Consider the following 27004-nt stretch of genomic DNA (forward strand, 5'->3'; position numbering starts at 1 on the left):
TGCTGTTTACGATGTTTAGCAGAGTAGCCAGTTGAATTTGTTTGTACACAAAGGATTCAGACGGTCGCGCTGTAGCCATCTATTATGTTCAAAGGACAAGCCCAACTTCTAAACTCTGCGACTCTGCTAAACTGCGACTCTGCTAAACATCCTATAACGCATGAAGCTAGACAGAACGCGAGGGTTCAGCATATATTTCAAAAGCTTTTAATTAGGTTAATGAACGTGATATGCCCACGCTCACTATAGTTGACATGCACCCTATTTTCACAAGATCTAAGTTTGCTGTGGCGGTCTTCAATCGCAACGTAAAAAAACTACTGACAAAGGCTTCATAACAAATTTAGACGCTTGCGTAAGGTATTATTTGTGAAGTGTGCGTTTACCAGAAGCAATTTTAAATATTGCACACACATAACTCGTATGATATAACCTTCTCGTCGCAGTATATTACATTGTGAGACGTAGAACTTCTTTTCAGCGCATACTTCCTGCAAGGTCCTCAATGAACACTTCCGAGGCTCTGAAATATTTGCATAAATAATTTATTTTAAATGCTGTATTAAGCGTCCACGCTTCAGAGTTTTGGTACCCGTCATCCACAACAAGCCCCGATTCCCTGGCCCTATAAAATAGAGAGAAAATTGCCACACGCTTCATTCAATGCATCGCATCGGGCAGAAAGAAAGAGCTCTTCGGAAATTTTTGTTTCCTCACAAATAATCCTCACAAATTAGGGTGAAGTGTTGGACTTGAACGATAGAATAGTACAATTGAAGTCGTTTTTATCATGATATTCTCACGTAGTAGAAACGGTGAAGAAAGCAGGAAAACTGTGTGGAACATAACTAACGTTTTATTGGGCGAACATGTGCCCTCAAAAACAGGATACACTCAAAGAACAATGGCAGCGCTGAACACAGTCGGCAATCGTCGAAATCTGATCGTGGGCAAGCGTAAAGAAAAATACAACAAGTGCGGACACTCCCATAGAGCCCTGTGGTCGAATTGACTGCAGTGCACCGAGCGGATTGGGTTAACTCCTTCCGGTTGTGGTTTCGAGGGCGCGCGTCTTGAACGCTAGCAGGCACGCCCTGCTCCGGCTGCCCTAGTCGGCGCCCGACCCTCTTTTTTTTTACTTCCGCTGCTCAATGGCGCGGCCTTAGTGCGGAATCGTGTATTTAATTAAAATGATTGCGAAGGATCTTTATGCCTCCATTGAACCTGCGCCACCTGCAATTTCACAAAGTAGACGTAGAACAGCTTGCAAATGAGGAAATGTTAATTTCTCTCTACATAAATGCTCGTTCCGGGCTTCTTGTGCGTTCATCCAACGTTGTGGCACCAGGTAAGCAGTAGTAATTCCCGTACGGCATCAGCTGAAAAAATCAAGTGCAGTATGTGTCACTTTGGTATTTAGCACTTATAGGAATACTGCTTGTAGAGGTAAAACAGGCGAAAGTGGTGAAAGAGCTACATTACAAACGAGCGTGATATCGTTAAGCAACTTAGGTCGCCGGAAGTTCGGCAATTTTCGAGATTTTCGAACTGCCCATACTCAGGCCATCCATGTGACGCATGAGAGTGACTGGACTAATTGAATTTCTCAAGCTGAAACACGTTCAAATATCGTAAACAACGACATACACACAATCTACAGACATGATAGCTCTCGATTGTAATTTAACTACACGAGAACACATAATTCTGTTACACGAAAGCTCTAAGAAAGCCCTTTTCCAGCGCTTCTACAATTCACAGACTGGTCGCGGCGTCCGCCATTTGCGGTGCGTGGGTGTCTCGGGGTCAATGGAGCGGCGCACCTGGTTCCTTGCATTACCTGATGCTGGCGCTCGCCTATGCAAGAGACCGTGTTTCTTCCACAAAGCCCACCTTCCTGCATAGCGTTCGCAGCCAGCGTTTACCGGTAAACATTACGGCTAGATACGGCTCCAGTTGTCGTAGAGCATGAGAAGCAGTCATGGATCTTTGAATGCTCTCGCGTTCTACTCTGAAGTGAAAGCTTTAGCTCAGGCCGAAGTGCGACGGTGCCCATTCAAATACATGTAAAACGCGAAAAACACTTTTCTGAGACAACCCCTGGACCAATTTTAATGAACTTTACTGCGTTTGAGAGGAAGAGGTAAATTCTAGTGACTGCTGGAAGCGGAACTTCGATTGACGGCTTGAATTTTGTTAAAAGATATGTAAAGTTTCCGCAAGTTCGGAAAAAGTAGACGTACGAAGTTTATAAATGAATATCTGCACATGAACAGATTTAGCAGCTCTGTAAATGGCGCCCATAACACCATTCAAAGTCAACAAATTCGATAAGTCAATGTATATCTTACGCGAATTTGTTACGTTGTGTACAAAGGTTCTGTAAAAGCTGTATTTCCATATTAGGCTGTCTCTTTTTTCAGAATAATGTGTAACATATAAATTTTGTCCACCAAAGGTGAACTATCAGATGCGATTCCCAGAATAGTACTGGCATATTTTGTTGCTGAGTTAGAGTTGTAAACTTTATAGTTTCGGTTTCGATAAATTTTTTATTGTTCTAATTCTTTATGAATATATTGAAGACAAAAATCAAGAATTCAATACTAACAGTCACTAGAGTTTAAGTTCTTGTTTTAAATACAACAGACCTCGTCAAATTTGGTGAAGGGGTTGTCGAGAAAAAGAAATTGTCCTTTTACGCGTATTTATTTAGGAACACCCTAGCTAAAGCTTTCTCTTAAAGGCTTAAGTGTCTTCCAAATTTCTGTTGCAGCGTCAATAGTACAAGCTGTTAAGCATGCCACTGCATCGCTTACAATAAAACCAGAAATGTCTCCGCCCTAATACATTCTTGAAACGATTCCCAGTTCGCTGATTCCATGTTTCATCGAAGAAAAAATGTGACGAGCCTGCATTTGATTTTGTCAGGTTTAACGTAATTGGAAAGTGGCAACTCCCATAGGAGTTCTTTAGAATAGACCACTCCAGGTACGAAAAAAGTGAGCTCGAAACTATGTTCAAGTGTTTGGACGAGTATGAGTTATGTGTAACGCTGTTGTACACTGGTTATTTCTTGTTCAATAAACATGAACTTGAAGAAAACAGAACATTTTCTGTCAGACGCCCACGTGTAATGCAACGCGAGTCGCCCCACAGGGGGCTACGACCGTTTAGATCACCAATGTTTATGCATGGCGATGAAACTTTGAAACTCTGTTTTGGAAAGTTGACAGAAAGGGGGGATGTACATCGAACTAATTGCGATTACCTTGCCAAACACAACAGCTCGCACACCAACTGCCTCCAGGGAAGTTCGGAGGTTTATTTCCTGACATGCAACGACATTATCGAATATTACGGCTACACATCCCTAAGAGGCGAGCGCATCATCGCGGTCTTTGTGTGAAGTGGCATATGTACTTAGAAAGTTGGTCTGTGTTCATTTTAGGTGCGTTTTTCGGACACACAGCACCTTTGGAGTGAATTGGTGGAGGAGTTCTTTAACATGTTGAAGTTGCAAAGAAGTCTTCTCGCCTTCTATTGTAATATTTGGGTGTTCATATTGAGAACGAGGTTGGTAATGTGTGTCTAGCAAGAAAAGTTAGGTTACAGGGCCCTTTGACAGTCCCGTAATACGATGTTTCTTTTTTCGAGTGGTCGAAAGATTCTCGCCGTTCCTTAGGCGCTGGTGGCACCGGTTGACCAGGAGTCGCCTCCATCGCCTCCTGCGAGGCGCTGTACACCCGCTTTTGCGAGTGGTTTGTTTACCGAGAAGGCCTCTTCTCGAGAGATGAGACCCCTGAGGCTTCCGGCCTGGATGTCGATGGTCCCTTCTTTTCGAATGACGGAGAAGTGCCAGTTGCAGCCGCCGAAGAGGCGGGTGACGTCACTGCCGGCTCACTGTGTGTGGGCTGTGAAGGCGCCGGAGGCTGTTGTGGCGCTGCCCGCTGACGCGCCACTTCGGCAACGCTATTCTTTGGTAGGAAGCATACGCGCCTGCCTGCCTCCCTAAACGAAATATTCTCTGTATTTTGATTGCCCCTATTTCTTTTTTTTTTCCACGACGAGTGGGACCGCGACTACGTGGCGTGCTCCCCTTCACAATTCAGTATGGAGCGTGCTCGCATGACTCGGACGGATGTTCATGGTCACTCACTTGGCACAGGTTAGTCAGCCTCGCCAGTTCTGAGAAGTTTGGCGGAACCTTGGGCATTTAAAGCATCGGATGGGATTTGGAATATACGGCCTATCCTAATCTTCACATAGTTTGCCTCGATTGTTTCGTGCAGACCACTTGAACCGAATGTAGTAATGGGATTCTTAGTCTGAATTTCTTTACTATCGCACCTAATTTTGATGCGTTTTAAACTGACTACATTCTGGTCGCTCCAGCCTTCAAGTAGCTCGGCCTCTGCCAGAACAATCAGGTCACAATCGGATACGACGCCACAGCCGGTGTTCATGGTACGATGCGGGGTCACATTCACTAGAGCGTCCATAAAAAACACAAGATTCAGCAGCCTTTATATCGGAGTTCCAGAGGGAGATCTCTACTTACAAGTTTGACAAAATTAGATCCGTGGCCGGGAACTTCGGTTATTGATTTGGAAACCAGATAAGAATAGATCCTTCTTGCTGATTTTGCAGTTTTCTTGGAGTGTACGACGAGATTTGGGAATATTTTCCCTATGACGACCAAGCAACCTAAATACTTCTTCGGTGCGTCCTCGTGTCTGAGGGTGATCACAAAGTCGGAGATAAGAACTTGCCATAGGCACATGTGGAATTTTCGGCAGTACCGCCAGCCACCCGCCATGGAGCCCTACAATGGGACGCTTCAGGACCGTGAAAAGACACGTCCTATATGCGTCAGCTGTATGATAATACGATAAGCTAGGTCTGATATCCAACACAAGGTTATCGCTTCCTGTCTGAAAAAAAATAGAATCAAAACGAAGCCAGGAGAGAATAGGGAAGATAGAAAGTAAAAGAAAGACGAGGATTACGTAGGAGGGTAGGAAAGGCAACTGCCTCTTTGTCCCGGGTGGGCCAGTCCGGAAGGGCCTTCTACGTGAAGCCGTAGCCGGAGGGGTGTGTTGCCTCCGCCGAGGGAGCTTAAAGCTCCAAACTTTCAGCATTGGCTCAACCCCCAGGATCTCCTTTTCCCCGGACACGGCTAAGCCGCGAACGGTTAGACGCGGGAGGGTCCACCCCTCGCTTGCTCGAGCACGTGGTGTCGCAACACACGAAACGCCTGCTGACGCAGGCGCCTCTGCGAAGCCTGAAGACAATACATTAGCCATTTCCTACAACTGTCACTTCTGAAGCTACGCCGCTACTGCTAGAAGGAAGCATGACAATGTTCTGAACCTAATATGAGTTCATGTCAGAGCAGGAACGCGGTTACACTTTGTTCACTGCTGCCTTGCTCTTTCTGTCATGCTCTTTTCCAGCATATCCTTCTTGGGCCCACAGGCTGTGCACAAGAGCCGTTCTCACAGGAATGTTTAGTTTTCTTCAAATTGCCTATGCTAACCACTTGGAACGCCTGATACCTGCGCAAGTTTGTGAGAATACGTGGCTGCCACAGGCTCTTCTATACCTTGCATACGATCTCTATCTTGCTCATGCCGTACGACAACTGCTATGGAGTAAAAGTAATGAGTTCGGCTAGTTTCTTTTTGTTTAAATACATGTTTACTGACACAAAATACAGACACAAGGGTAAAGACGTAAGCAATTTAGAAGAAGTAAATCGAAAGTTAGAATGTGAGTATCAAGCCGGTAGCTTTAGAGACGTAGGTGCATTCGTAGTTAAATAAATAGTCTTTTCTGTACAGAATGGCCAATGTTCCACAAGACCAAGCCAAACAGTAGGTGGGAGCAATCTAGCAGAAACAATCACTGCTCTCGGTGCCTGAGGCCCTTGCCAAAAACGTAAGGCCAGGTGCGGCAAGAAAAGCCGCGGATAGGTGCCGCGACACAGCTTAGCCTGTTGCATTATCATATGAACTCAATCTGTCCCATTGTTTGCAGAAGGTAGCAGAGAAGTGGGGCACGCGTCTTGCATATTGTGCTGTGGGAGAGCTTGCCAAAATGAGCCCAAAAGTGACGAACGAGGCAAGAAGGCTGAAATTAGCGCAATTTGTTTCACGTTCATAGTGTAAAGCAATGCAGCTTAAACATGGAGCACTGCGGCTCTTGCACTGTCCGGTGCGCTCCTGTCGGCCTACGGATGTGCAATGACTTGCAACTAACGTTATTAAAAATCCCGTGAACTTATATACACATAACTACAAAAATCGCCATACAAAATAAAATAAGAACCACCTCTCAGATTAACCGCTATCACCACAGGTGCAGAGTAAATACATAACAGCGGCTCAAAGATGACCATGTTGCCAGAAAAATAAACATATGGGTGTAATAGAACCGTCGAGCAAATTATCATGGTTTGTGTAAAAATCTACTTCCCTCTCATAAGGGCGATTGGCTGACGCATTGTTCCTCATTCCTCATTACGATAAAAGGTTCCACGATTTGGCGTTCAAGTTGACCACGGTGTGTACAAAAAATCTGTTTCGATTAACCATGGTTGGAACAAGTATAGTTTACTATGGACGGCCAAGTACGAAGAGGCGTTGATTCTGCACGCCTTATTGTGTACAAACAGGCTCATGTTTACGCACTGGCCTGTCTGGCACGTAGACTTTTTAGAATAGCAAAATCAGCTTATACACAACATTTATTCTGAAATTGACAAACTGGATCAAATGCTTCACCGCAAAATCCTTAAACTTACACTTGCATTCGGCTTCTCTTTACAATTTAGGACAGATATTTGGGATATTTTCAGGTGAAGTACGAACGATACCTAGGACATATATTTTGCCCACGCTTTTCAAACCATGAGACGCAGCATTAACGTAAGGAAGCACTGCCGTTCTTTTTGTTTGAGCTGTACCGTGCAGCTTTGCTTTTCCCAGACATCAACCATCTCATCCCTTTTTCACTTGCCATGGTATTGAGATGACGGGGGTATGCGGCACTTCGCAGCCTTTTTACCCAGGTCTTGCAGGCTATGCCTTATGGCCTCACTGCACGTTCTAGGCATTGCTGTTTTGAGGCACACAGCAGCAGTGCACCACTTGATGATCTTGGAGTGCTCTTAAACCGAGCGACGCTGCTTGACAGTGGCGTTCTTTTCGTGATTCTCCTGACTGGTGCGGACACAGTGGTAGTCGAAGTGAGCCTTGGGCCGCTCACAGATAACTGTGACAGAACTAGGGTGTTTGCTTGGGCTAGTTGGTAATTCATGATAAAAAATAACGTATAGCGCGAAGGACAAGGACTGCGTCAGACGCTGTGTATGTCAGCGCTGTGTACGTCATCTCTCGCACTCCTTGTCCTTCGCGATGTAGGTTATTTTTTATTGTGATAGGGTCGTCGGCAATTTATAGCAGAGCCAGATTGCCTACGGCAGGCAGGTCTGAGATTTCGGGAGAGAGAAAAGGAATTTCAAAAAGGACTATATACGCAATGATCTTACAAAACATAAGAAAAAAGAACAAAAATGGTTGCGGTAAATTGCCCGAGTAGCTTGAAATGTAAAGACACAGGCTGCCTCAAGAAACCATAGCCAAACAGATATATAAAATACAAGCATATTTACAAAGCTATTGAAAAATCTATAAGACGTGCGTGTATGTTACACACAGAAAGCACATAAGTCAGAGAGCGTGTTGGGCATTCGCATGCATATAAACAAACCCCACTACGTAAGCAAGTAACAGAAGCCTTTCCTTACTTAGGACCTTTCGGCGAGAACACTATATACGTCGAATCTTCTAGTCTTACGCCCTTAATACACTTAGAAGTTCTGCTCATATCACTCGAATTATTATTGCTCGGATGTTCTCTTCAAGTTAAAGACACACTCTCACACTCGTGCTGTGATTGGGCTCCTTTGCCGTTGTCGAAGAGGCAACATCAACGTCCTATCCCACGTTACTGAACATCTGGCACCCAAGAATTTGACGGCTGACCGTTCATCAACTTGTTGCATCCCGCCAAAATATAGAACACAGCTCTCATGATTACACTTGCACATGAACCAGCTTGTGTTCAAATGAAACCACGTGAGCTCCACAAAAAAATGTTTTACAAATAAACTGGCACTTTAAAACGAAGCTGTTAGTTCCACAAAAAGCTCGAAAATAATGTCAAAGACCCATTCCGCGCTTCTCTGAAAGACAAATCTATGTCACTCACAAAGTTTGTATTTCGAGGAAATGAGGGACACGTTAATCGTGACCTTCCATCAAACTTTCATGTATGTGCCGTAATTATATTTAAATGGAAATTACGAATATCTCTTTATGTGTTTTCATCTCCCTAGAGCAATTATGTGAAACTTCTAATAGCTTCCCGGTTGCTCTGGGTAAATAGAAACGGTCCCATTTTTCTTTCAAGAACATGGAGGTCATCTTATCGCTGACATGTAGCGTTATTTTGAAGTGCGTATGTTAATTATGTGTGCTGACTGTAGCTACTGAATAGAAGTTTTCTCACAATTTCTGTGCAATAAGCGGCACTTGTAAATGGTTTATGTCGCTCTTTTCGCTGAACCATGTAACCCACGCTGCTTATGTTTTGTTCAAGCAGGAAGCGTGTTTCAAACATATGTGAAAGCACTTTTATTTTGTATAGGGAACATAGCAGGATAATAAGGGGGCTTGTGGATGCCTATAAATTTGCAAAATTAGATTAAAGGTATGTGAGCAAGTCATCTGTGTGGCTATTCGAAAAGCAGATACGATTCGTCGTTTGATTGTTGTAACCATTGCAGTGCATGTTTTGACCACGCCTTGGGCACGTGCACGGTTCATCGACAGGCACCACTGAATGCTCTTTTTTGTTGGCTCATTTGTTTCCACTCGTACGGCATATATTTATCATTGCGTCCGAACATAAAGTTAATAGTTGAACGTAGCACTGTATCTTTGTATCTGTTTCTTTCTACGTCCTCGTTCTATCGTGCTTCCACACTCTATCATCGAAGAACGAACTATGACAATGAAAGAAATAATAAAATCTCTTATGGCCAAATGTATGCATACTTGCTGACAAAAAACAAACGAAAATATGTACCAATACTTTTGCATTGCTTTGCACTTGACGGAAACTCGGAAAAGACAAGTCTTGCTGATTTATTTCCACATCCTTGGTGGGTATGATGCCATTCACAGGAGGTTGTGTACTTGAAGAGAACATGTTACTGAACTTCGGTGCCTTAAGCATCAGACTTGGGACCCAGACTCAAACGCGGTGTTGCCAAACGCACGAAACTGGGTGTTGCCGAAATATCAAACTTGCCAAGCTACCAGTCTCCAAGAACCCGCAGGAACCGAGATAGTGTCTGTTTTGGAGACGTCCAACTTACGTCCAGACTTGGGGAGAACGCGGTCAAACTTGGTCAAACTGGTGCGTCAACTCGTCAATGGTACTGTCGATATTTGCGCCACACTGTCAACCTGAGGCCATTATTAGGCCAGGAATCAGAATGTAACTGACCATATTTGCACCATGCTGTAAACTGCCGGCTATCATTGGCTCAGAAACTTCTAATACGTACGTTTAGAACGTAGGCCCACATTCATGTGTCGCGTAAGGACACTTCTTCACATCTCTCTCTTTTCCGCCAGGATTTCTTATAGTACCTTTTTTACCAAAATTGTAGGAAGAAACGAGCAGAGGGTGATCCAAGGATAGTTTCTTGAGACACTAAAAAAAAAGGTTCTGCCGAGGAAGCGTGAAATTTTTTAGACGGGCGCCACACTTGTAGGGCTTATGTATTTATTTATTTTATTAATACATACTGCAGCCCCTTTATGGGGCTATTGCAGGAGCGTGTTAGACAAAAAGAAGTCATACAAAAAACAAGTAAACAATTATAAAACTTCACTAGAAATAAGACAGACGACACAAATGAAACTCCAAATAGCAGCAACACTGAGTGTCAGTACATAAACAAGAATGAGTCAATACACTGCAACAACAAGAAAATACATAAAATCAAGTGTAGTTAACTTGTAGCACGAAATCGTTTAATGGCAGTGACATAATTGTTCCGCGAATTAAGTTCCAGAATTCAATAGTACGTTGGAAAAACTTGTATATAAATTTATTACATCGAGCAATGTAAGGCCTAATATTAAGGCCATGGTGACTCCCACTTGACCGAGGAATATCTGAAGGAATATATAAGGGATGTGAGACACGATAAGAAAATGTGACGATGCCATGCAGATACTTCAATGCCTCAGTGTGACGGCGTGTGCATAAAGGGGTTAGGTTCAAAGCAGATAAGACACGAGAGGGTGAAAAATAGTGATCATAGCGACGACATATGAACCTACTAGATTTTCGTTGTATGCTCTCAATCGAGTTAATGTCGCACTGCTTATTATTATGCTTTTCATTGGGCGAATTAAAGTTTTATACATGAGTAACTTAGTTTCAACATGAGATCCAGTAGGCATTTGGTAAGCTAAACCTACTGTTGCCATAGCGGGCCATCTGAAACGCACCCATTCCTGCTCTCCTGACAGACAAACATACTCCCGAGCTGCGCGTCTAAAGTTATCTCAGACTGCGTAGTGCGCGGCATTATAAGGGCGTCACCTGGTCACGAGATCGTTTCATAAACGAATACTGGCTCCTTTCCGCTACACAAAGATAACGAAGTTAGGCGCTTGACATTTATCCGCGCATGAGAAAGTGGCCACGCCTAACTCACATATCATACAGCTAGTCGAGAACCTAGGGAGTAGCCTTGAAACCGCCCTCATTCGCTCTTCGTAACGAACGCCCGCTAATAAAAAGTGGCGGGGGTGAACTCTCATCAGTCAGTCTTGCTCCCCAGGCTCATCACACACTCTTTGGACTTTGTGGCTCGAACACGAGGCTGCCATATCAGACAAGGGTGTGAAATCACTGGGAAAAAAATTACGTCCCTTTAGGCCTCATAACTTCAGCGAAGCACTGCTTTGTAATCGATGGAACATACTTACTGTGTTTGAGGAATCCTTCCCGAACACGACCACTCTCGTTCGGACTGAGGCGTGCATTGCGCAGCTATGTCTCTCTGAACGGTGAGTGTCTCTCTGCTATGTCTCTCTGAACGGGCCCCCTCTGACCGGTGTTAAAGGCCTTTCACGTCAAAATTATAGCCAGTAATACAGATTCAGTGCAATGTTACGTTGGGGCACCGAACAATTCACACCTCAACAATTATTACAACAATAATGTATGAGCACTCCAGATGATGGTCACACCGTGCGGACAAATAAAGAAAATGGCAACCGCATAGCAAGAGCAAATGACCTACGTTACTATAGCGGCAACGGCTATATTTGTTGCGTTATCCACATGTTTACCTGTGTAGGCAACACAGGAATTGAAGAGTGGTGAGATGTAGCGTTCCTCAATAGCAGGTTAACAGGAATGCCGATATTACTATTGAATTTGTAAGCACGTCGATTGTAGGATACCCAGAGGCTGCCTATGCTAGCACTGAAAGTAGGACTAAAGCGGAAATTGAGTGCAAGACACGCGGATTCAGCTGGCTAGTACATATCACACGACCACAGCAGACTGTTAAAGAAGGAATAACATAACAAATTTGAAAAGTCTTGCGCCATTTAACAGTTTTTTATTTGTATTTTTTAAATCTCTTAATGGGGTTAACGTTCTCATATTTGCCTTTTCTAATGCTCGAGAAATGTTGCAGTGTTCGATTCTTCACTGACCGGTAATTTATAAACAGCTTTCTCAGTATATACTGACAGAATTAGATCTACCGTAAATTTTACCGCTGTCACTACTGCACCAACAACAAGATTAATAATGCTCCATTTTGTTTTGCTGTCTCCGGATTGTATTACGCCTAATGACTCAGACGACTTATTCTATGAGTTCAAAAATCAACTGGAAAATTTTGACAGGAAATACTATCCGTTACATTTACCACGGATGAAGATACCGCGCAGCGCGACCCCAGGTGAATCAGGTATATGTGGTTCGGCTTTACGTGACCCCACTGCAAAATCCACCTTGCCACACGCCTCAACTCCAATGCATGTGACCTGAAAAGTGTTTGACTTTGTCATGCTCTCGTGAAAGCATTTTCCGTGGTTCACTTTACGACTAGAATAAGTGTGATCAGTGATGTTATAATGGAATTGGTCCACGCAGTCCTTTGGTGCATGAAATGTGACGACGAAAGAATCATTTTTGATGGCTACCAACTTGAGGTCAGTCACTTCAGGAAGCCCTGCACGAAGAACATAAAAGTGACGAGCTTGAAAAAGTAACACGCTGGCAGGTCTTCCGCTTCTTGTCAATTGTGTATCAAACAAAATCTAAAAAAAGCACTGTCAAACTTCAATGTGTAGGCATCTGAAGCACTAATTGTGAACTTCCTCGAGGCAGAAGAATATTGAAAAGACCCAACCCTACATTCTCAAGTAACTGCTTCGTACCAGATTTCAAACGTAAGATATCAGCAGAAATCGAAGCTCTTACTGCATTACACAATCTGATACATGATTCCTGTTCAGCAAAGTCTACAGGCCCTAGGAAAATGCAACGTTGAATAGGGTGAAATAAATTACGAAAGGCTAAGTCTGATCAGTACACTGCATCCGACAGTAAAGTGAAGGTGAATACTTAGGTATAGCAGTCGACTACCAGGTGATGTTCATATTTTTCGCCATTTCTGTTATTGCTACACGTGTCAGAAAGCCAAATACCTGTTCCAGGAATCAGGACATTCTCCAGTGTTATTCCAGGTGAAGCATGTTCCGGAGGGCCTCTCGTGTGTGTTTTCACTCGGACACTGATGGTGGTGCACGTGTCAGATTTGGTGCAGGTGAGACTTGTCTGCCTCGGATTAATAGGAACCCCATTATGGCACGACACCACGCCGTAGAGTCTGTCGCCAATGCTGCCACTGCTGTGGTCAGTGACCTCTACAGTATAGTATTCGATGCACTCTTTCGGTCGTTCCCAGGTCACAGCAAAAGACGTTCCAGTGATGTTTCCAATCTTCAGATTGGACACCTCGGATTCAGCTGCAAAACGCATGCACAACCATGAAAAGTTAAGGCCCTTATAAGTCTCAAAACCTGCTCTGAAATTTATATTGGTCGCCAACTCTGTATTACGAAGGCGGTAGGCTAAGCTATGGAGTATTCAGCTCTAAAAAAATAAAGCACTTCCATTAACAAAACCAATTTGAAGACCAAGTGGGTAGGATTTGTGTTCCTTCTTTTCTTTCGAAATTCACGAGCGATTCGTTGCGGGAAATGCTTCATAAAGAGGCAACAATGATTAGGCCAAATAAGTTGCGCTTATAATCGCAGCTATGAAATGACGACACTATAGCATATGACAGATATAATCAAGCAGGTAGAATTCACTGATTGGTAACGACAAACAGAGAGTATCATAAAATGTTGGGCATCACTTTCATGCATCATGATCTGGAATGTATGTTGCGTACGCTCGCGCGAATCTCAAATAGAGGCACCGCTGAGAGCAGTGAAGGATTTTCCGAACTTCTAGGGGACATATTGAAGATGAGAAACATTAGAACGAAATGTTTCAGTGTTTCTTCTCCTAGCAATCAAAACATTGTTATTATTTTGGAAATAAAGAATTAGTCCTTGTTTGTCACAGCTCACAATCTACAACCACATGGTATAATTAGCAGAAACAAAAATAAAATCAGCTTAACCATTTCGAATGCAGAAGTCGATGAAAAAATGTAATACAAACGTCACAGAAACGAACTGTCGAATTCCCAAAGAAATGCCGTATGTTTTCTCATTCCTCAAGTAAAACTGTGGATGTCTACGGTAAAAAAATGGAAGACGCATTTGCATAAGTCGATCTATTTACTGCTGTTAAGAACGGTATTCAGCTTAAAGCAGATGAACAACTGAAAGGAAAATTCATTTGGCCTCCATCATCATAATTACATTTAGGATACAATGGAACGACACGTAAACAGAGACACCCAGAGAGCCATGTTTATGCAATAAACAAAGGGCCAATACTACAGCACCTCGTATCACTGACATCTGCATCATCAACGTCATCAATGGCCATCAAATACCTCCATTGCTGCAAGTAGGCCTCTTCAAGCAACACTATGTGAGCGCACTATATCATACGCAAATTTTCGTATTTATTCTCGCTACAAAATTCACTGCCTTCCTCAACGACACTTTGCTTCTCTTGGAACCCATTGACTAACTCTGTTGGAAAACAGTGGTATCTTCCATGCAATATGTGTCCTGGCTGGCTGTATTTATTTCTTTTTTTCTAATTTTGTATCGTTTGAGTTGATGCAAGGTTGTGGACCTTCTAAAAAATAAATTACCCTGCTCGAATCGAGAAAAAATACGAAGGTGTGTAAAGGCCAGGCAGCCTGACATATTGACAGGTAATCATTGATCATATGCTTTTATCTGACAGGGCTGCTCAGCAACTGATGCTTCTAATCTGCAAACGCGTTAACTCTGCACCTCAAAAGATATCCTAGACATTTTCCTTTCTCTAAGAATTTCGATAAGCTTCGTCACCGCATTTATTGGAAAAAAAAGACAAATATTGGTTTACTTCAGATACTGAATTGTCAATTTGTATTCCAATGAGACAGTAACAATATTTCACTTGATATTCCGCTAATAGGGAAACCATAAATCAAATACTTAGAGCAACGGTAGCCTAAAATCTCAGTATTATACCAGGACACAAATCATGGCTTGTTCACTGCAAACTGGGAAATGTAACTGCAACCATTCCCAAAAATGTGTGGCATTTCAGGGTGAATCATGTTGCTAATTTTCATCCAATTCGCCTCGTGCGCTACCGATGCATAAAATTATGATAAATATTCGGGAATGTGCATTGCGTTGCATTCTAAGTTCCTACAATAACCAGGGAAACGGTGTGGAAGGACATAGTAATAACGTATATGGCTCATTGTAATCAGGTAATGTTTCTCGCCGTTCAATGTTCACAAACAGCCTCACTCCGTCGTCTTCAATCCGATCCTTTGGCGTACTTTATCTGCAATGACATTTCGCCATTTGTTTCCGCTGTTGAAGGCGTCTTCATTAGAAATGCGATATATAGCTGCCAATAAGTCGATCACCAACAAAACTGGTGGTTGTCTAGGTGTGTTTGCTTCCTGTCCGACGCTCAGCCAGTTTGTTCAGTCTGCTAAGATAGATGTAGAAGTTTTTAAACGTGCAAATCACTGTTTACCCCTTTAGAAATCTTAAAACAAGAAAATTTAGGAAACGTAAATCCTTACAAAGCAGTATGAACCACCATTTTCTTCGTTAACAGATACGTCGAGTGGACCATCACATTTGCTAGCTACTGCTGCCAAAGCCTGTTTTGTAAAGACGCTAGACATGCAAACGTAGTCTATCTTTACGCGGGCGCCGTTTTCACCACGTCACCATGGATCCATTGTGTTTATCAGATCGGGTGAAACAGCCTCTGCAACAAGCAAGCATAGTTCAGCATGGTCCAGCAGCTGAACACCATCGGCAAGGTGCTTAGACATGTTATATTATTGGCATACGCGTACTTGTACACTTTTTAAAACTATAACTTATTGGTTTTGGGCCTTCGTCGGAACATTCAAACATTTTCAAGTTATTTTAACTCATTTCGCATCAATTTAGATAAGTATATAGACAATGCTTATACGATACAATTATTTCACATTACGGCAATTATTGCTTCAAATAAAAGGTGTAAGCAAATAAATCTAGGCAGCACTTATTTCTGAACTAATCACTCACTTAACATGACTCATATTTTTCTTCTGCAATGTGAAGGCTGAGTTCGACAGGGAGGTTAGATTAATATGCATCCCAAAGCATTTACGTCGACCTAATAACTCAATATCTGATTGAAGCTTTCCATGTTAGCTGGAGACTAAACGACATCAACATAGGAGGCCTAGGTGTGCGTCACATACCGACTACAGTAACTTTGTCTCTTGGTATATATGGCCAGAACTTGTCCTACCTTTTTTGTTCGTTACAATGACCTTCCCAACGCCAACAGAGCTTCGCGAAGGTGGTCCATTGATGTGCGTTCGCAACTCAAACATATATGTGTTCCAAGGCTCCAGCTGGTTACAGGTTATTTCCGTCTGGTCCGGGTGAAGAATTGTGCCCTTTGCGCATGAACCCACATTCACGGGTACAGCAGGTGCGAATGTGCGCTCGATATCGTTCAGCTCCACGCGGTAGTAGTCAAAGCTCGCCATGGGCCTCTTCCACGCCACCGTGAAGTTGTTCTCTCCTACGTTAACCAGGCTGAGGTCAGTAATTTCAGGTGGCGCTGCAATGAAGCAGGTGAGAAATAGTCATTATCCGGTTGAACAGCATTTCTGAAAGTGGTGGACACAAAGCAAAGGTTAACTGTAAGATGGAAGCTTTAAGCGATGAACAGTGGCTTAAGAGGTGTCGCGTGAGCCAACATTGCGACACCCTAACGAGGACAAGCCGCCTCGTCGAAACATGGCTTCAGCGACTTTATTTGTCCAAACGCTGTTAATAATTTATACAAGTGCTGTATTTCCGTAAATAAATCCCTTTAGCGGTGTTGTTTTATTGGGGTGAAAGTGCGACATATGTTCTGTAGTTTATGTTGGCAAAAACAGGAGCTCCCTCAGTAACATTCATGTTCTTTAAATTTTCAGCCAAGAAATATTTCAAACGAAATGAGCGAAAAATACATTTTAACAAGAGGCAAACGAGTGACTGGTATGCCTCTTAAATCCGCCAAATAACGCTGTATAATCTTCGTTATTCTTTACTAATACCTGTATTCAAAGAAGGCACTCCAAAATTGCAGGTTAACCAAAAGAATGCTCTCGCTGCAAAGCGAGAAATGATATGTCGCAATATTTTAAGTTTTTAACATTAGCTTAAAGCATGTAAGATGCAAAAGGTACTTGTTTTGTTTTTCTTATACCTGGAACATAAAATGATACAGCAAGTAAAAAAACATTCCAAGAGAACGTCCGAAATTTATTAACGAAATATGCGACTGTTTCTTTTTTCGGACGCTATTATCTAATTTGCTATCATGTAGTAATCAGTACTGCTTTTTATTAGTACTAACCTGTCTTTCTTGTGTTCATTTTATTTGATTTGATGAGAACACAATCGATGTAAATGGTGCAACGGAAGAAAACGTACCCAAAGGTAAACTGAGGTCACTTTTTTTTTCAAAAGCATCCACATATTTTTCAGCCGGGGCCATTACAATATGTATGACACATCATTAACTTTGTATTTTGTCACTGTGTATAAAATGGATACTTTGCCATTTCATACTTTAATAGCTTTCAAAAAAGCTCTTGATATTCTACAATCAGAGTTTCGAAACTTACCAAACGACGGCGTCCGTATTTCAGCTACGGATGAGCGACTTCTCATCACGTGGGGCCCGCATTCGGCACTTGCGACAACAACGACGCAATATGTCGTGTTCACGTTGCTTTCAAAATTCAGCCAGGTCTGTGACGTCTCCTGGTCTATGCAACCAGACAAGCGTTCGTCTGCGTTACACGGAGTAAAATTGTCGCACAATTTAACTGTGTATCTAAGCATTCGGGACAATGTAGCCGGTGGCGCCCACTGTAGTCGGGTGAGCGAAGGCGATATCCCTACCACTGTGATGTTCTTCGGGGGATCTGGATCTGAAACCAAACGAGGAAAGTATCTCTCATTAATGTTACCTACTGAAATAGTTCGTACACATTTATTGGGTAGTTATAATACAAATTTACTTTAGCAACATTTTTAAGAAGGAAGACAAATTGCACATCAAAAAATGTTACGAAATGTTAGGTTTGACTGTTTAATATTCAAGTGTACAGACCATCGACAGTTCTATTTTTTTTCTACTTCGCACATTTCCATTATCACGAGGAGCGTTTGCCAACGTTCCCATCAACAGTGTATTTGTGCGGCTCAATCGAAAATTTCTTCATACACGTCGAAGTATTTTTCTCGAGTTTCTGTGTGCAACATTTGAAATGGTCAAATCAAAAGTAGGAAGCCCCATTGAATAGCGTGATAAATGATTTACCGAATAAGTAGTCATAGTGGGTACCTGAAGGGGCTATAAAAATAAAAATATGTAGAATTGGTTGTTCTTCGTCATAAAAGTGACTAAGATCGACCGCACTTGTTCAAGGTCATGCGACCTGATACTTTAGGGAAACAGCTCAATAATTTTTTGTTAGGTCTAATGTTATGCATACTATTCGATTTCGATTCCGTTATTTTAACGTCGATGAAGCAATGCCAGAAAGAACCATGCGATATATTATCTTTCTCCAGAAAATAATTGTGATGACTTCGTATGAATAAAGAAATACGAGGCGTCTGCAAATAACCAGAAGGATGTTATAGCCCTTAAATACTACAGCATATGCGCATTCTAAGAAACTGGGCCAGGACAAGAACGCACCTAATAGCCAACAATGGGTCTAATAGAACATACTCGTTGTTTAGATGTAGCTATAACACGGCATAATGCGTACATTTATTATACAGTAATTTATTGCGTGATTATAAAGAAGAGAGCTTCACTCACTGGCATTCTTTCTAAACTAATATTCAGTGCTACGCAAACCCAGTTATTAGGGAAGACGACACCCATTATCAGAAATCTTAGGGTATCAGAAAAGGAAACCTTCTTTGGAATTTCATTTCTAGATTAGGAATTGTGAAAGCACACAAGCACACGCGTGTGTGTACACCCAGGTCAACTTACAAGATAAGAACATCGTAACAGAACTGCACTAACAAGCACCGCGGTAGCTCTTACTTCTACTGTCACACTTCATGTGCATCCCCACTTTGGCGGCTACACATATGGTCTGTTGGAAGTACCTGCTAGTGTTACTGGTATTTGAGCTTTTAAATGCAAAGCATTCCGCTTTCGAGAAGTTTGAAGAGAATCACCTTCTCCGGCAATAAAAATGCCTCCTATTTCAGCTCCTCGAGATGTGCGTTCTGGTGGTCCGTTTTCGTGCGTACGCACACTCAAGCTGACGTTCGTGCAAGCATCGATGTTGCTGCAGGTGACTCGGTTCTGGGTTGGATGGATGATGGTGCCGTTGGCACAGGAGCCCAAATTGTGCTGTTTCACGGCGACGTTGCCTTTCCCACTGTGCTCACTAATGCTGACCCAGTAGTAGTCAAAACGAGCTTCAGGACGCTTCCAGGTAACGACGATGGAGTTGCCCACAAGTGATACTAGAGCCAGGTTCTCAACGTCAGGTAAATCTGAGACCACGTGACAGAGGCAACCATTAAAAGAAAAGCATCAGTAAATTGCTTATATTGTACACATAAATGTTTGCAAGAATATGAGAAAGCACGGCTTTAAGAAAAATGTTAGCATGAGCACGAGCCACTGAATCCAGGTTAAACGCTACAACAGGAACGAGAACTTCTAAGCATAAAAATAGGGACACAGCAAGATCAAAAGTCAAAGCTTTTTAGAAACCGCGTACAGTGTAATGCAATCTATTGAATGGCAATAAGCAAACACGAAAGTGCAACTATGATGTAAAAAAAGCATTCTGTTGTACAACATCGGGCAAACCATACGCCCATAGATATATATATATATATATATATATATATATATATATATATATATATATATATATATATATATATATATATATATATATATATATATATATATATATATATCGAAAATGGGATTCGTAGATTGCTTAAGCACCGTACTTTGATTTATGAATGCGCATGATTGCCTTGTTAGCCCAGGAAGACTACGACTGTCGCGCTATGAACCATACAAGCGCTTGTATTTGTTTCAAACTCAAGTTTATTCACAACAAAGCGCACTTTTCTCAACTGCTGTCACTAAAACATAAACAAAAAGGCTATTTATGGCACGTGCTCCCTAAAGAAGGTCAAAACATCAAATCATTCCCTATCAAACCATCGTGCCCTCAAAAAATACATCATGAGCCATTCCACTCTCTAAAAGTGGATGACCAGCGAAGCTGTGTAGCACACGACAAAGACCTGACTCGGAATTTGAAACAAGGGTTCGAACACATTTATTGTCTGCATAGTTGGTTATCATGAAGAAAAGGACGCACACAGATTTATTTTTATATATCACCACACCGACTGGCAGTGGGCCTGTGCCGTCAGCACCCTCGAAGAGGGAGGGGCACAACGGGAACGCTGGCACGATGAGCGGCAACGGAAACAGCTATGGAAGAAGACGAGGAAGACGAATGTGCGTGCAGGGGGCATGAGCGCGTTCACGTGGTTACGCCGAGGGGCGCCAATGTGCTAGCTGTGGGTTAAGGCGATGGCGAATGCGCGAGCAGTGGCACGAGCCGTTGCTGATTATGATATTTCTCGCTCACAAATTTCTTGACGGACATGGAAAATGCAGGAAACCCTCAACATAAACCGCTCCATTGTTGATAAAATTGCCCTAAACGTGAACACAAACACGATCTATGAGTCATGTGTTTACGCAATGTCATATATAATCATGTAACCGCACAAAAACAAGGGACAAAGAAGGAACACACAAGACAGACATATATAATATCAAGTAGGTGCTAGACACGACCTTTCAAAGAATTTTCCAGGTTGGAGATTAGCGCATTATGTTACATGATTTCGGAATTCTACTTGGTGAAAATGTTTTTGGAAAATTCCTTCCACAGGGTGGTAACGCTTGCCTCTGTTTCAATACTTCAATAAAATATGGGGCAGTAACGACAGCGACAAAGCCTATATCAAGCATTCAATCCTACATGCCAGTACTACACACTATGAACATAACAATGTAAAATATTGGCCTAAATATCTCAAACGTACTAATACTCAGTTCACTTAATGCAGCAGCATGGACATCTGGTCACTATCTTGCCAAACAGAAAAATATTGTTTATCCGTCCACTACTGGTGCCTCATCGTTCTCAAACTTAATTTTCGAAAAAAGTCAAGAAACGTCAAGTTATTCAATTTCATTTAGTTCGTAGTTAGTTCGCACGGTGCTATTATATCTATGCTTTATTACTCATTCTTAAGGCCATGTTTTCTTAAAATCAAGTCGCAGCACAATACATGAGAGGTGGAAAGCGTTTTGAAATTTCTCTGGCATCAAGAAAAGACGATGTATGCCGGGCCATGTGGTTTTTCAGCCGTGAAACTCGTGGCAACATTTTTTGCGTATAATATAAAAAACTTTCAGGTCAGTTTCTTCACGTATATAAATCTTAAGCAGTTAATAGTACTGTGAGGTCCTCCTACGCATACAAAGTGAACTTTGGAAGAAACACCTTGGCGCGATTGACAAAGGCGTCCCCACTACCTGGAAGAATGAGCGCCAGAATACTGCACAGTGCACACTATTTTTGCAGGACCCCAGTAGCGGTAGCGTCCGCCATGCAGTCCTAATGCCCCGCAAGCGACTATTGTTCTTTGAATCACTAAAACAGCGCTGGCGATACCAACATCTGAGCTCTAGGTGATGAGCTCAATATGCAAGCGATCAAGGCTGCAAATTTGCAGGAAACCTTCCCATTCTGCTAGTATCGATGCGCAACCGCAAGGACGTGATGAGTGCATCACTTCTAAGAAGAATTACCTCCGGCGATGTGACCGCTTTCGTGCGTTCAAAGATGTAGATAGTCTTGGTTTTAAACAGAACACGCCTCGCATTCAAGCAAATATTTCATCTTGAAACCCAAACAATTTGATGGATCCGCGTTCTGTTTATAGGAAAAGCAGATCTCAGCCACGTAGACGACGCTGAGCACAACAAATTGCGATGTAGCTGAATATCTTGTACTTCCTAAAAAAGGAACTCCATATACGAACGAAACAAATACTTGTGTCTGCGTACATTTGGAAACTGCCAAAAGACGTTGAACTTACCCGCTCCTTTAAAATTTTCTGCCGTTGAAGATGACTGAAAGAGCAAACAAGCATGTGTACTGACAGCTGCACTAACGAATGACATATCTATTACCATATCATGAGAAGCCAACAAACACTGACACCAAGGACAACATAGGGGAAATTACTTGTGTTTAATAAATGAAATAAAGAAACCATAAATTAATGGAAATTAAAGTGGATGAAAAAACAACTTGCCGCAGGTGGGAACCGAACCCACAACCTTCGCATTTCGCGTGCGATGCTCTACCAATTGAGCTACCGCGGCGCTGTTTCGCCATCCACTTTCTTGGGTATTTATGTGTCCTAGTAGAACCCTGGGAGTGTTAGCCTGCGCCATCACTCACATACCTTGGCGGCTGACGTGGAACGTCTTTCTTGCCGCAGGCGTCACGAGAACGTGATCCTTTTGGGTGAAGGCAACTGGTCAATAAACCCACACATGCTACCTGAAGGCATCAATGTTGCCGGATTCGAGACCCTCGTTATGTAATAAACGAGAAGAGATGGGGTTAACCGAGGGTCCCGATTTTTATTAGTCATATCATGAGAAGCCAACAAACACTGACACCAAGGACAACATAGGGGAAATTACTTGTGTTTAATAAATGAAATAAAGAAACCATAAATTAATGGAAATTAAAGTGGATGAAAAAACAACTTGCGGCAAGTTGTTTTTTCATCCACTTTAATTTCCATTAATTTATGGTTTCTTTATTTCATTTATTAAACACAAGTAATTTCCCCTATGTTGTCCTTGGTGTCAGTGTTTGTTGGCTTCTCATGATATGACTAATAAAAATCGGGACCCTCGGTTAACCCCATCTCTTCTCGTTTATATCTATTACCAGTCGCTCAAAAAATTCACAAACGTTGATTTCGGATCAATGACTGTGCATCTGAATAGGATGGATTGCCTCAACTTCAACGTTTCATTTAAGCGTCCGGCATACATGCCCTTCACCTTGTCGTTTAAGAAGTACGCAGGTTGCAAAATGAATAGATAGCATAAACACGTCTTTTTTTTTATTTCACCATCCAATACGTTGAATGTACATTAGATGCCACACAAGTCCTTCCCTCTTCTGGACATAATTTTGATTCCTTCTCTTTTCTGCACCCAACGCGTTATGTACGAACATTGCCTTGAGTAAACATAATAGGGAAAAAAATTGGCTCTCTCTTTGGTACTAAGTACGTTGTTTCCTGCTAAATATAATCGGATAACGCATAATGACGAGCACAAGAATCATATGTTGTTTTAGAGCAGTAATACTGGACGATGGAAAAAATATCACGTGCGCCTCGCGCTTTTTTGAAGGCTTGGTCACAGCGCACCAACCAATGCAAAATATTTTCCTGCAGTGGTATAACGCACCTTACTTAAACGAGTAAAATGCACACCTATTGTACAGACAAGCTAAGGGCTGTTTGTGCGAATTCCAAACAAAGCCTTGGGTGACTTTTGGTGCTGCTCACTTTCAGGTTTCCACCTAGTATTTCCAACTCTTGCTTAAAAAGTTCAACCGAAATATTTATCGTTGGTTTTGCTGACTGTCAATGTATCTATCAAGTTTAAATAGAAAAATTTTTCTTTTCTTCAAATATTTTTATGCCCTATCCCTAGTGAACTAACTTTTCGGAGGCGCATCTCCAAGTTTCTCATTTGGAAGATTACAATTTCGCCGCTTCGTTTCACAATTATACGTATAATTACCCTATCTAATCTACTTTTTTACCGTTTACCAGTTCAACCGTTTAGAGGTGAGCACATGCTGGTGGGAAAAGTGTACATTACGCACGCGCATATGCTTCCATTGGCGTCTGAGAGAGTTGCACCAACACCAGCGCTTTCACGGTATTTGTAGCGCACAAAACTAGGCGCCAAATAAAGTTCTAATTAATATTCAGCAGTTCCTTTGTAGCTAGTGCAACGGCCTGCCAACTCGCATCTAGGTTTCGGTCGACAGTGGTGGTCGTTCGTGTAAGGTGGCTGCTGGGTACTTTCGCAGTGCGCAGGGTTACTCGTTCCAGCCACGCTGGCCACGCCCGCCTTTCCGCGGGTGTGAAATCCAACAGCACTGGCCAACACAGATTTACGCGCTGAAATAAAGAAGAGCGTAGGCCTCAAAGATAATTTGGAGAACTGTTCTCAAAGCACGTGCGTAGTGTTAATTTGTTAAACCCCACAGTTTCATTCGGAGTGGCGCGCTCTGTTACGTTTTCATTTCATATTGGCAAATGTGAAATTGACAAGGAAATGGCCTGATGTGGGAGAACCAAGTAGTATCACCAGCAGAGCAAATGTGGTTTCGGAATAGCTATCTAGTGTAAGAGTAAAATTCTTTAAAAAAAACAAGTTGACTCACCTTGTTCCCAAGGAATAAGAACAGTGTTAAAGCAGTCACTGTGGCAGCCAGGCAGATGGGAACACAACATACGAATATTCTCTTGTGTGTGCGCCAAGACGACCGTGCTCTGTTTTCTGATCTCGCGGACTCCACTGGCTCGGCTTGGACCAAGGTGACTGTAGCATCTGCCGGGAGAAACTGAACATATGGTGGCGGCTTCTCGTTTTCCATCGTTGGATGCAAGCTTCTAGGCGTGTCTGGCTTTTGTCCTGTGAGAAAAAGACCCAAACACAATGAAGTCAGCTAAAGCAACGACAATACCGAATTGTGCCACCGCATCAGCTTTCCGACATATTAACAATGCCGAATAACACAATGCTTATAAAGTGAGGAACATCTCCAAAAAAGAAAAAAAAGAACTTCAAAAATAAATTGAGGACATCACAACTGCTTCAGATCTCGATAATACTAGCGTGCTTTAGGCTAGTGAAAGAGTATCGCCAAAGAGCCATCCTAATAACAACTGCAACTTCAAGGCTTACCTCTCGGTGAGATGGCATCAGATGCAGCAACAAACCGACCTTATGGAGTGCTTGTTCGCCAAAGCCGCGTCGGCAGTCAAACGAAATAAGTTGAGAGTCCATATCGGCTTGCGGGCGGAAGTTGACGAGGAAATACGCGAACGCTGTTTGAGTCACTAAAGTCCCATCGAAAAGAGATATGGTGGAAGAGGAAGAGACGCAAGTGGAATGCACGGCACAAAACAGCCAGAAACTACTGCTATATTGCAGTGGTTACAAATAGCACGTTGTAGCTGTTGTCTTTCTTTCTTTATTTCTTGTTTCTTTAGTTTGTTGTTTTAGTTAGTTTGTTTGTCTGTTTATGTAGTGGCCTCCAATGCCCAATGAGACTTATTACAAGTGGGATGGTTTAAGAAAACAGACCATGCCTAAAGTACGCCACAATTTTCGTGCTTTTTTTTTTTTTTGCTTACAATTGCTGGGAAGCTTGCACTGCGTTTGTAGGGGCTCTGGTCCAGTTCCTTGCTCTCTAGAAAACGGTTAATTTAAATACATTGGCGTGTTCTACCTGCCAAAACGACAATCTGATTGTGAAGAACGTCATAGGGGATGCCTTGGTATAATTTTGATCTCCAGAGATTCATCCTTCACCACCCAGGGCACGAACCCGAACATTTCTGTCTTCCACCCCCGTACCCTCCCACCCGGTATGCGGCCACTAATACTGGAATTTAACCCGCAACGTCAATCTCAGCAGCACAACGTCATAGCCACATCGTTACGGCGGCGGATTCCACTAATGAAAAGAGGAAATTCAAGTTGGCGGCGGTGTGTGCCTGCGGTGAATGAACGGCTTAGTACTGTATGGCGCATTGAGAAAGAGGATTAACAAGCGTGGTGTTAGAAATGACGCGAGACTTGTGATGAACGTTGGTTGTGGATGAAAGAGGGAAGCCCTGTGCTGTAGTTCGGACTTTAGATTAGTATTAGATTCAATAGAAGACACACAAATCAAACAAGAGCCATATATATGTTACTGTGTTAGCTGCATGTTACCTATAGGCTGAAGACAAATACATTTTCTTGCAATAACAACTATAAGAACATTCCTGGAGAAGTTTCGCCATCGGCACCAGGGCAAGATTTCATATGAAGTCCAAGTGCGATAAGTGCATTTCGAACTACGCCCGTTGTATGCTGTGGGTGCGATAGAAAGCATGCGTTGGTGAGCCAAGAATGGTGGCCTAATGCGAGCTGGTGCTACAAAGCGCGTTCAAAAGCGGGCGCTGAGGATAGGGGCAGGGCTGAATGCGCGTCTCGTCGTCTAGCACTGCCGTGGCTGCACGTGGTTTTCCACGAGGTTGAGTGTGTGCACCAGCCGAGCCACATCTTGCTGACAACCTGTGTGCACACTGGGTGAACTGAGATTGCTGGCGGCTGCAAATGCTCCGTCTTCCCGCATGCATGCTGACAGGTGTCATATTCTGGAGAGGCAAGAGAAGCTTTCGCGAACCGCCGTTTGCGCACGTTTTCGCGTCCGCATCGCGACATTCAGTGGTCCTGGTCATCGAATGCGAACTGCTCATGACTGACAGTGCGCGTATGAGACCACGCTTGTTAATTTATTCAGAAAGCTAATGCTGACTGCAACATATGCGGATATCAAAACTCAGAACTTTACTTCATATATTTCCCTAATATTTTGCTACCGCTAGGAATTCTTCGGCTTTTTGGTGGAACTTTGACTTTGCTTTTGTGTACCCGTGCCCTCAATAATGACTATCTGGAATTCGGAATAAATTTCACGACGCTTCTTTTTCAAGTAAAGCTGCGACTGCTATATTAATACAAGTTGGCCGCACAGAATGCTTTCAAGAACTTGATTAAGTAATCTTGAGCAAATGCGTTATCTATTCGCACACATTTGACTCCGCATGCACATTTGCTTTGATGTTATTCCAATTTTTACCAAGTTTCGTCTCCGGCATTAAATTTGTTCCATCGTGGCGGGATTCATTCAGTACCATTCACAAAACGCCTATAAATACTCCGGTGTTCCTCC

The 27004-nt window shown here is 42.7% G+C and overlaps 1 protein-coding gene and 1 non-coding gene across 2 annotated transcripts; both read right to left on the reverse strand.

The window, feature by feature from the left end:
• Nucleotides 1-9841: 9841 nt before the first annotated feature.
• LOC129380721 (tenascin-like) lies at nucleotides 9842-26124 on the reverse strand. The gene is made up of 8 exons (XM_055062530.1): nucleotides 24964-26124; nucleotides 24440-24690; nucleotides 22050-22083; nucleotides 19074-19397; nucleotides 17492-17800; nucleotides 16117-16434; nucleotides 12816-13136; nucleotides 9842-12337 (listed from the first exon to the last, which is right to left on the reverse strand). Exons 2-8 carry the CDS (start codon nucleotides 24650-24652, stop codon nucleotides 12015-12017), a joined length of 1842 nt encoding a protein of 613 aa, XP_054918505.1. The 5' UTR covers nucleotides 24653-24690; nucleotides 24964-26124; the 3' UTR covers nucleotides 9842-12014.
• Nucleotides 22266-22338, reverse strand: TRNAS-CGA (transfer RNA serine (anticodon CGA)). The gene has a single exon. It is a non-coding gene; the product is annotated as a tRNA-Ser (tRNA).
• Nucleotides 26125-27004: the final 880 nt, after the last annotated feature.

This window comes from Dermacentor andersoni, chromosome 10 (assembly GCF_023375885.2).
Source record: "Dermacentor andersoni chromosome 10, qqDerAnde1_hic_scaffold, whole genome shotgun sequence".
Classification (NCBI taxonomy): Eukaryota; Metazoa; Arthropoda; class Arachnida; order Ixodida; family Ixodidae; genus Dermacentor; species Dermacentor andersoni.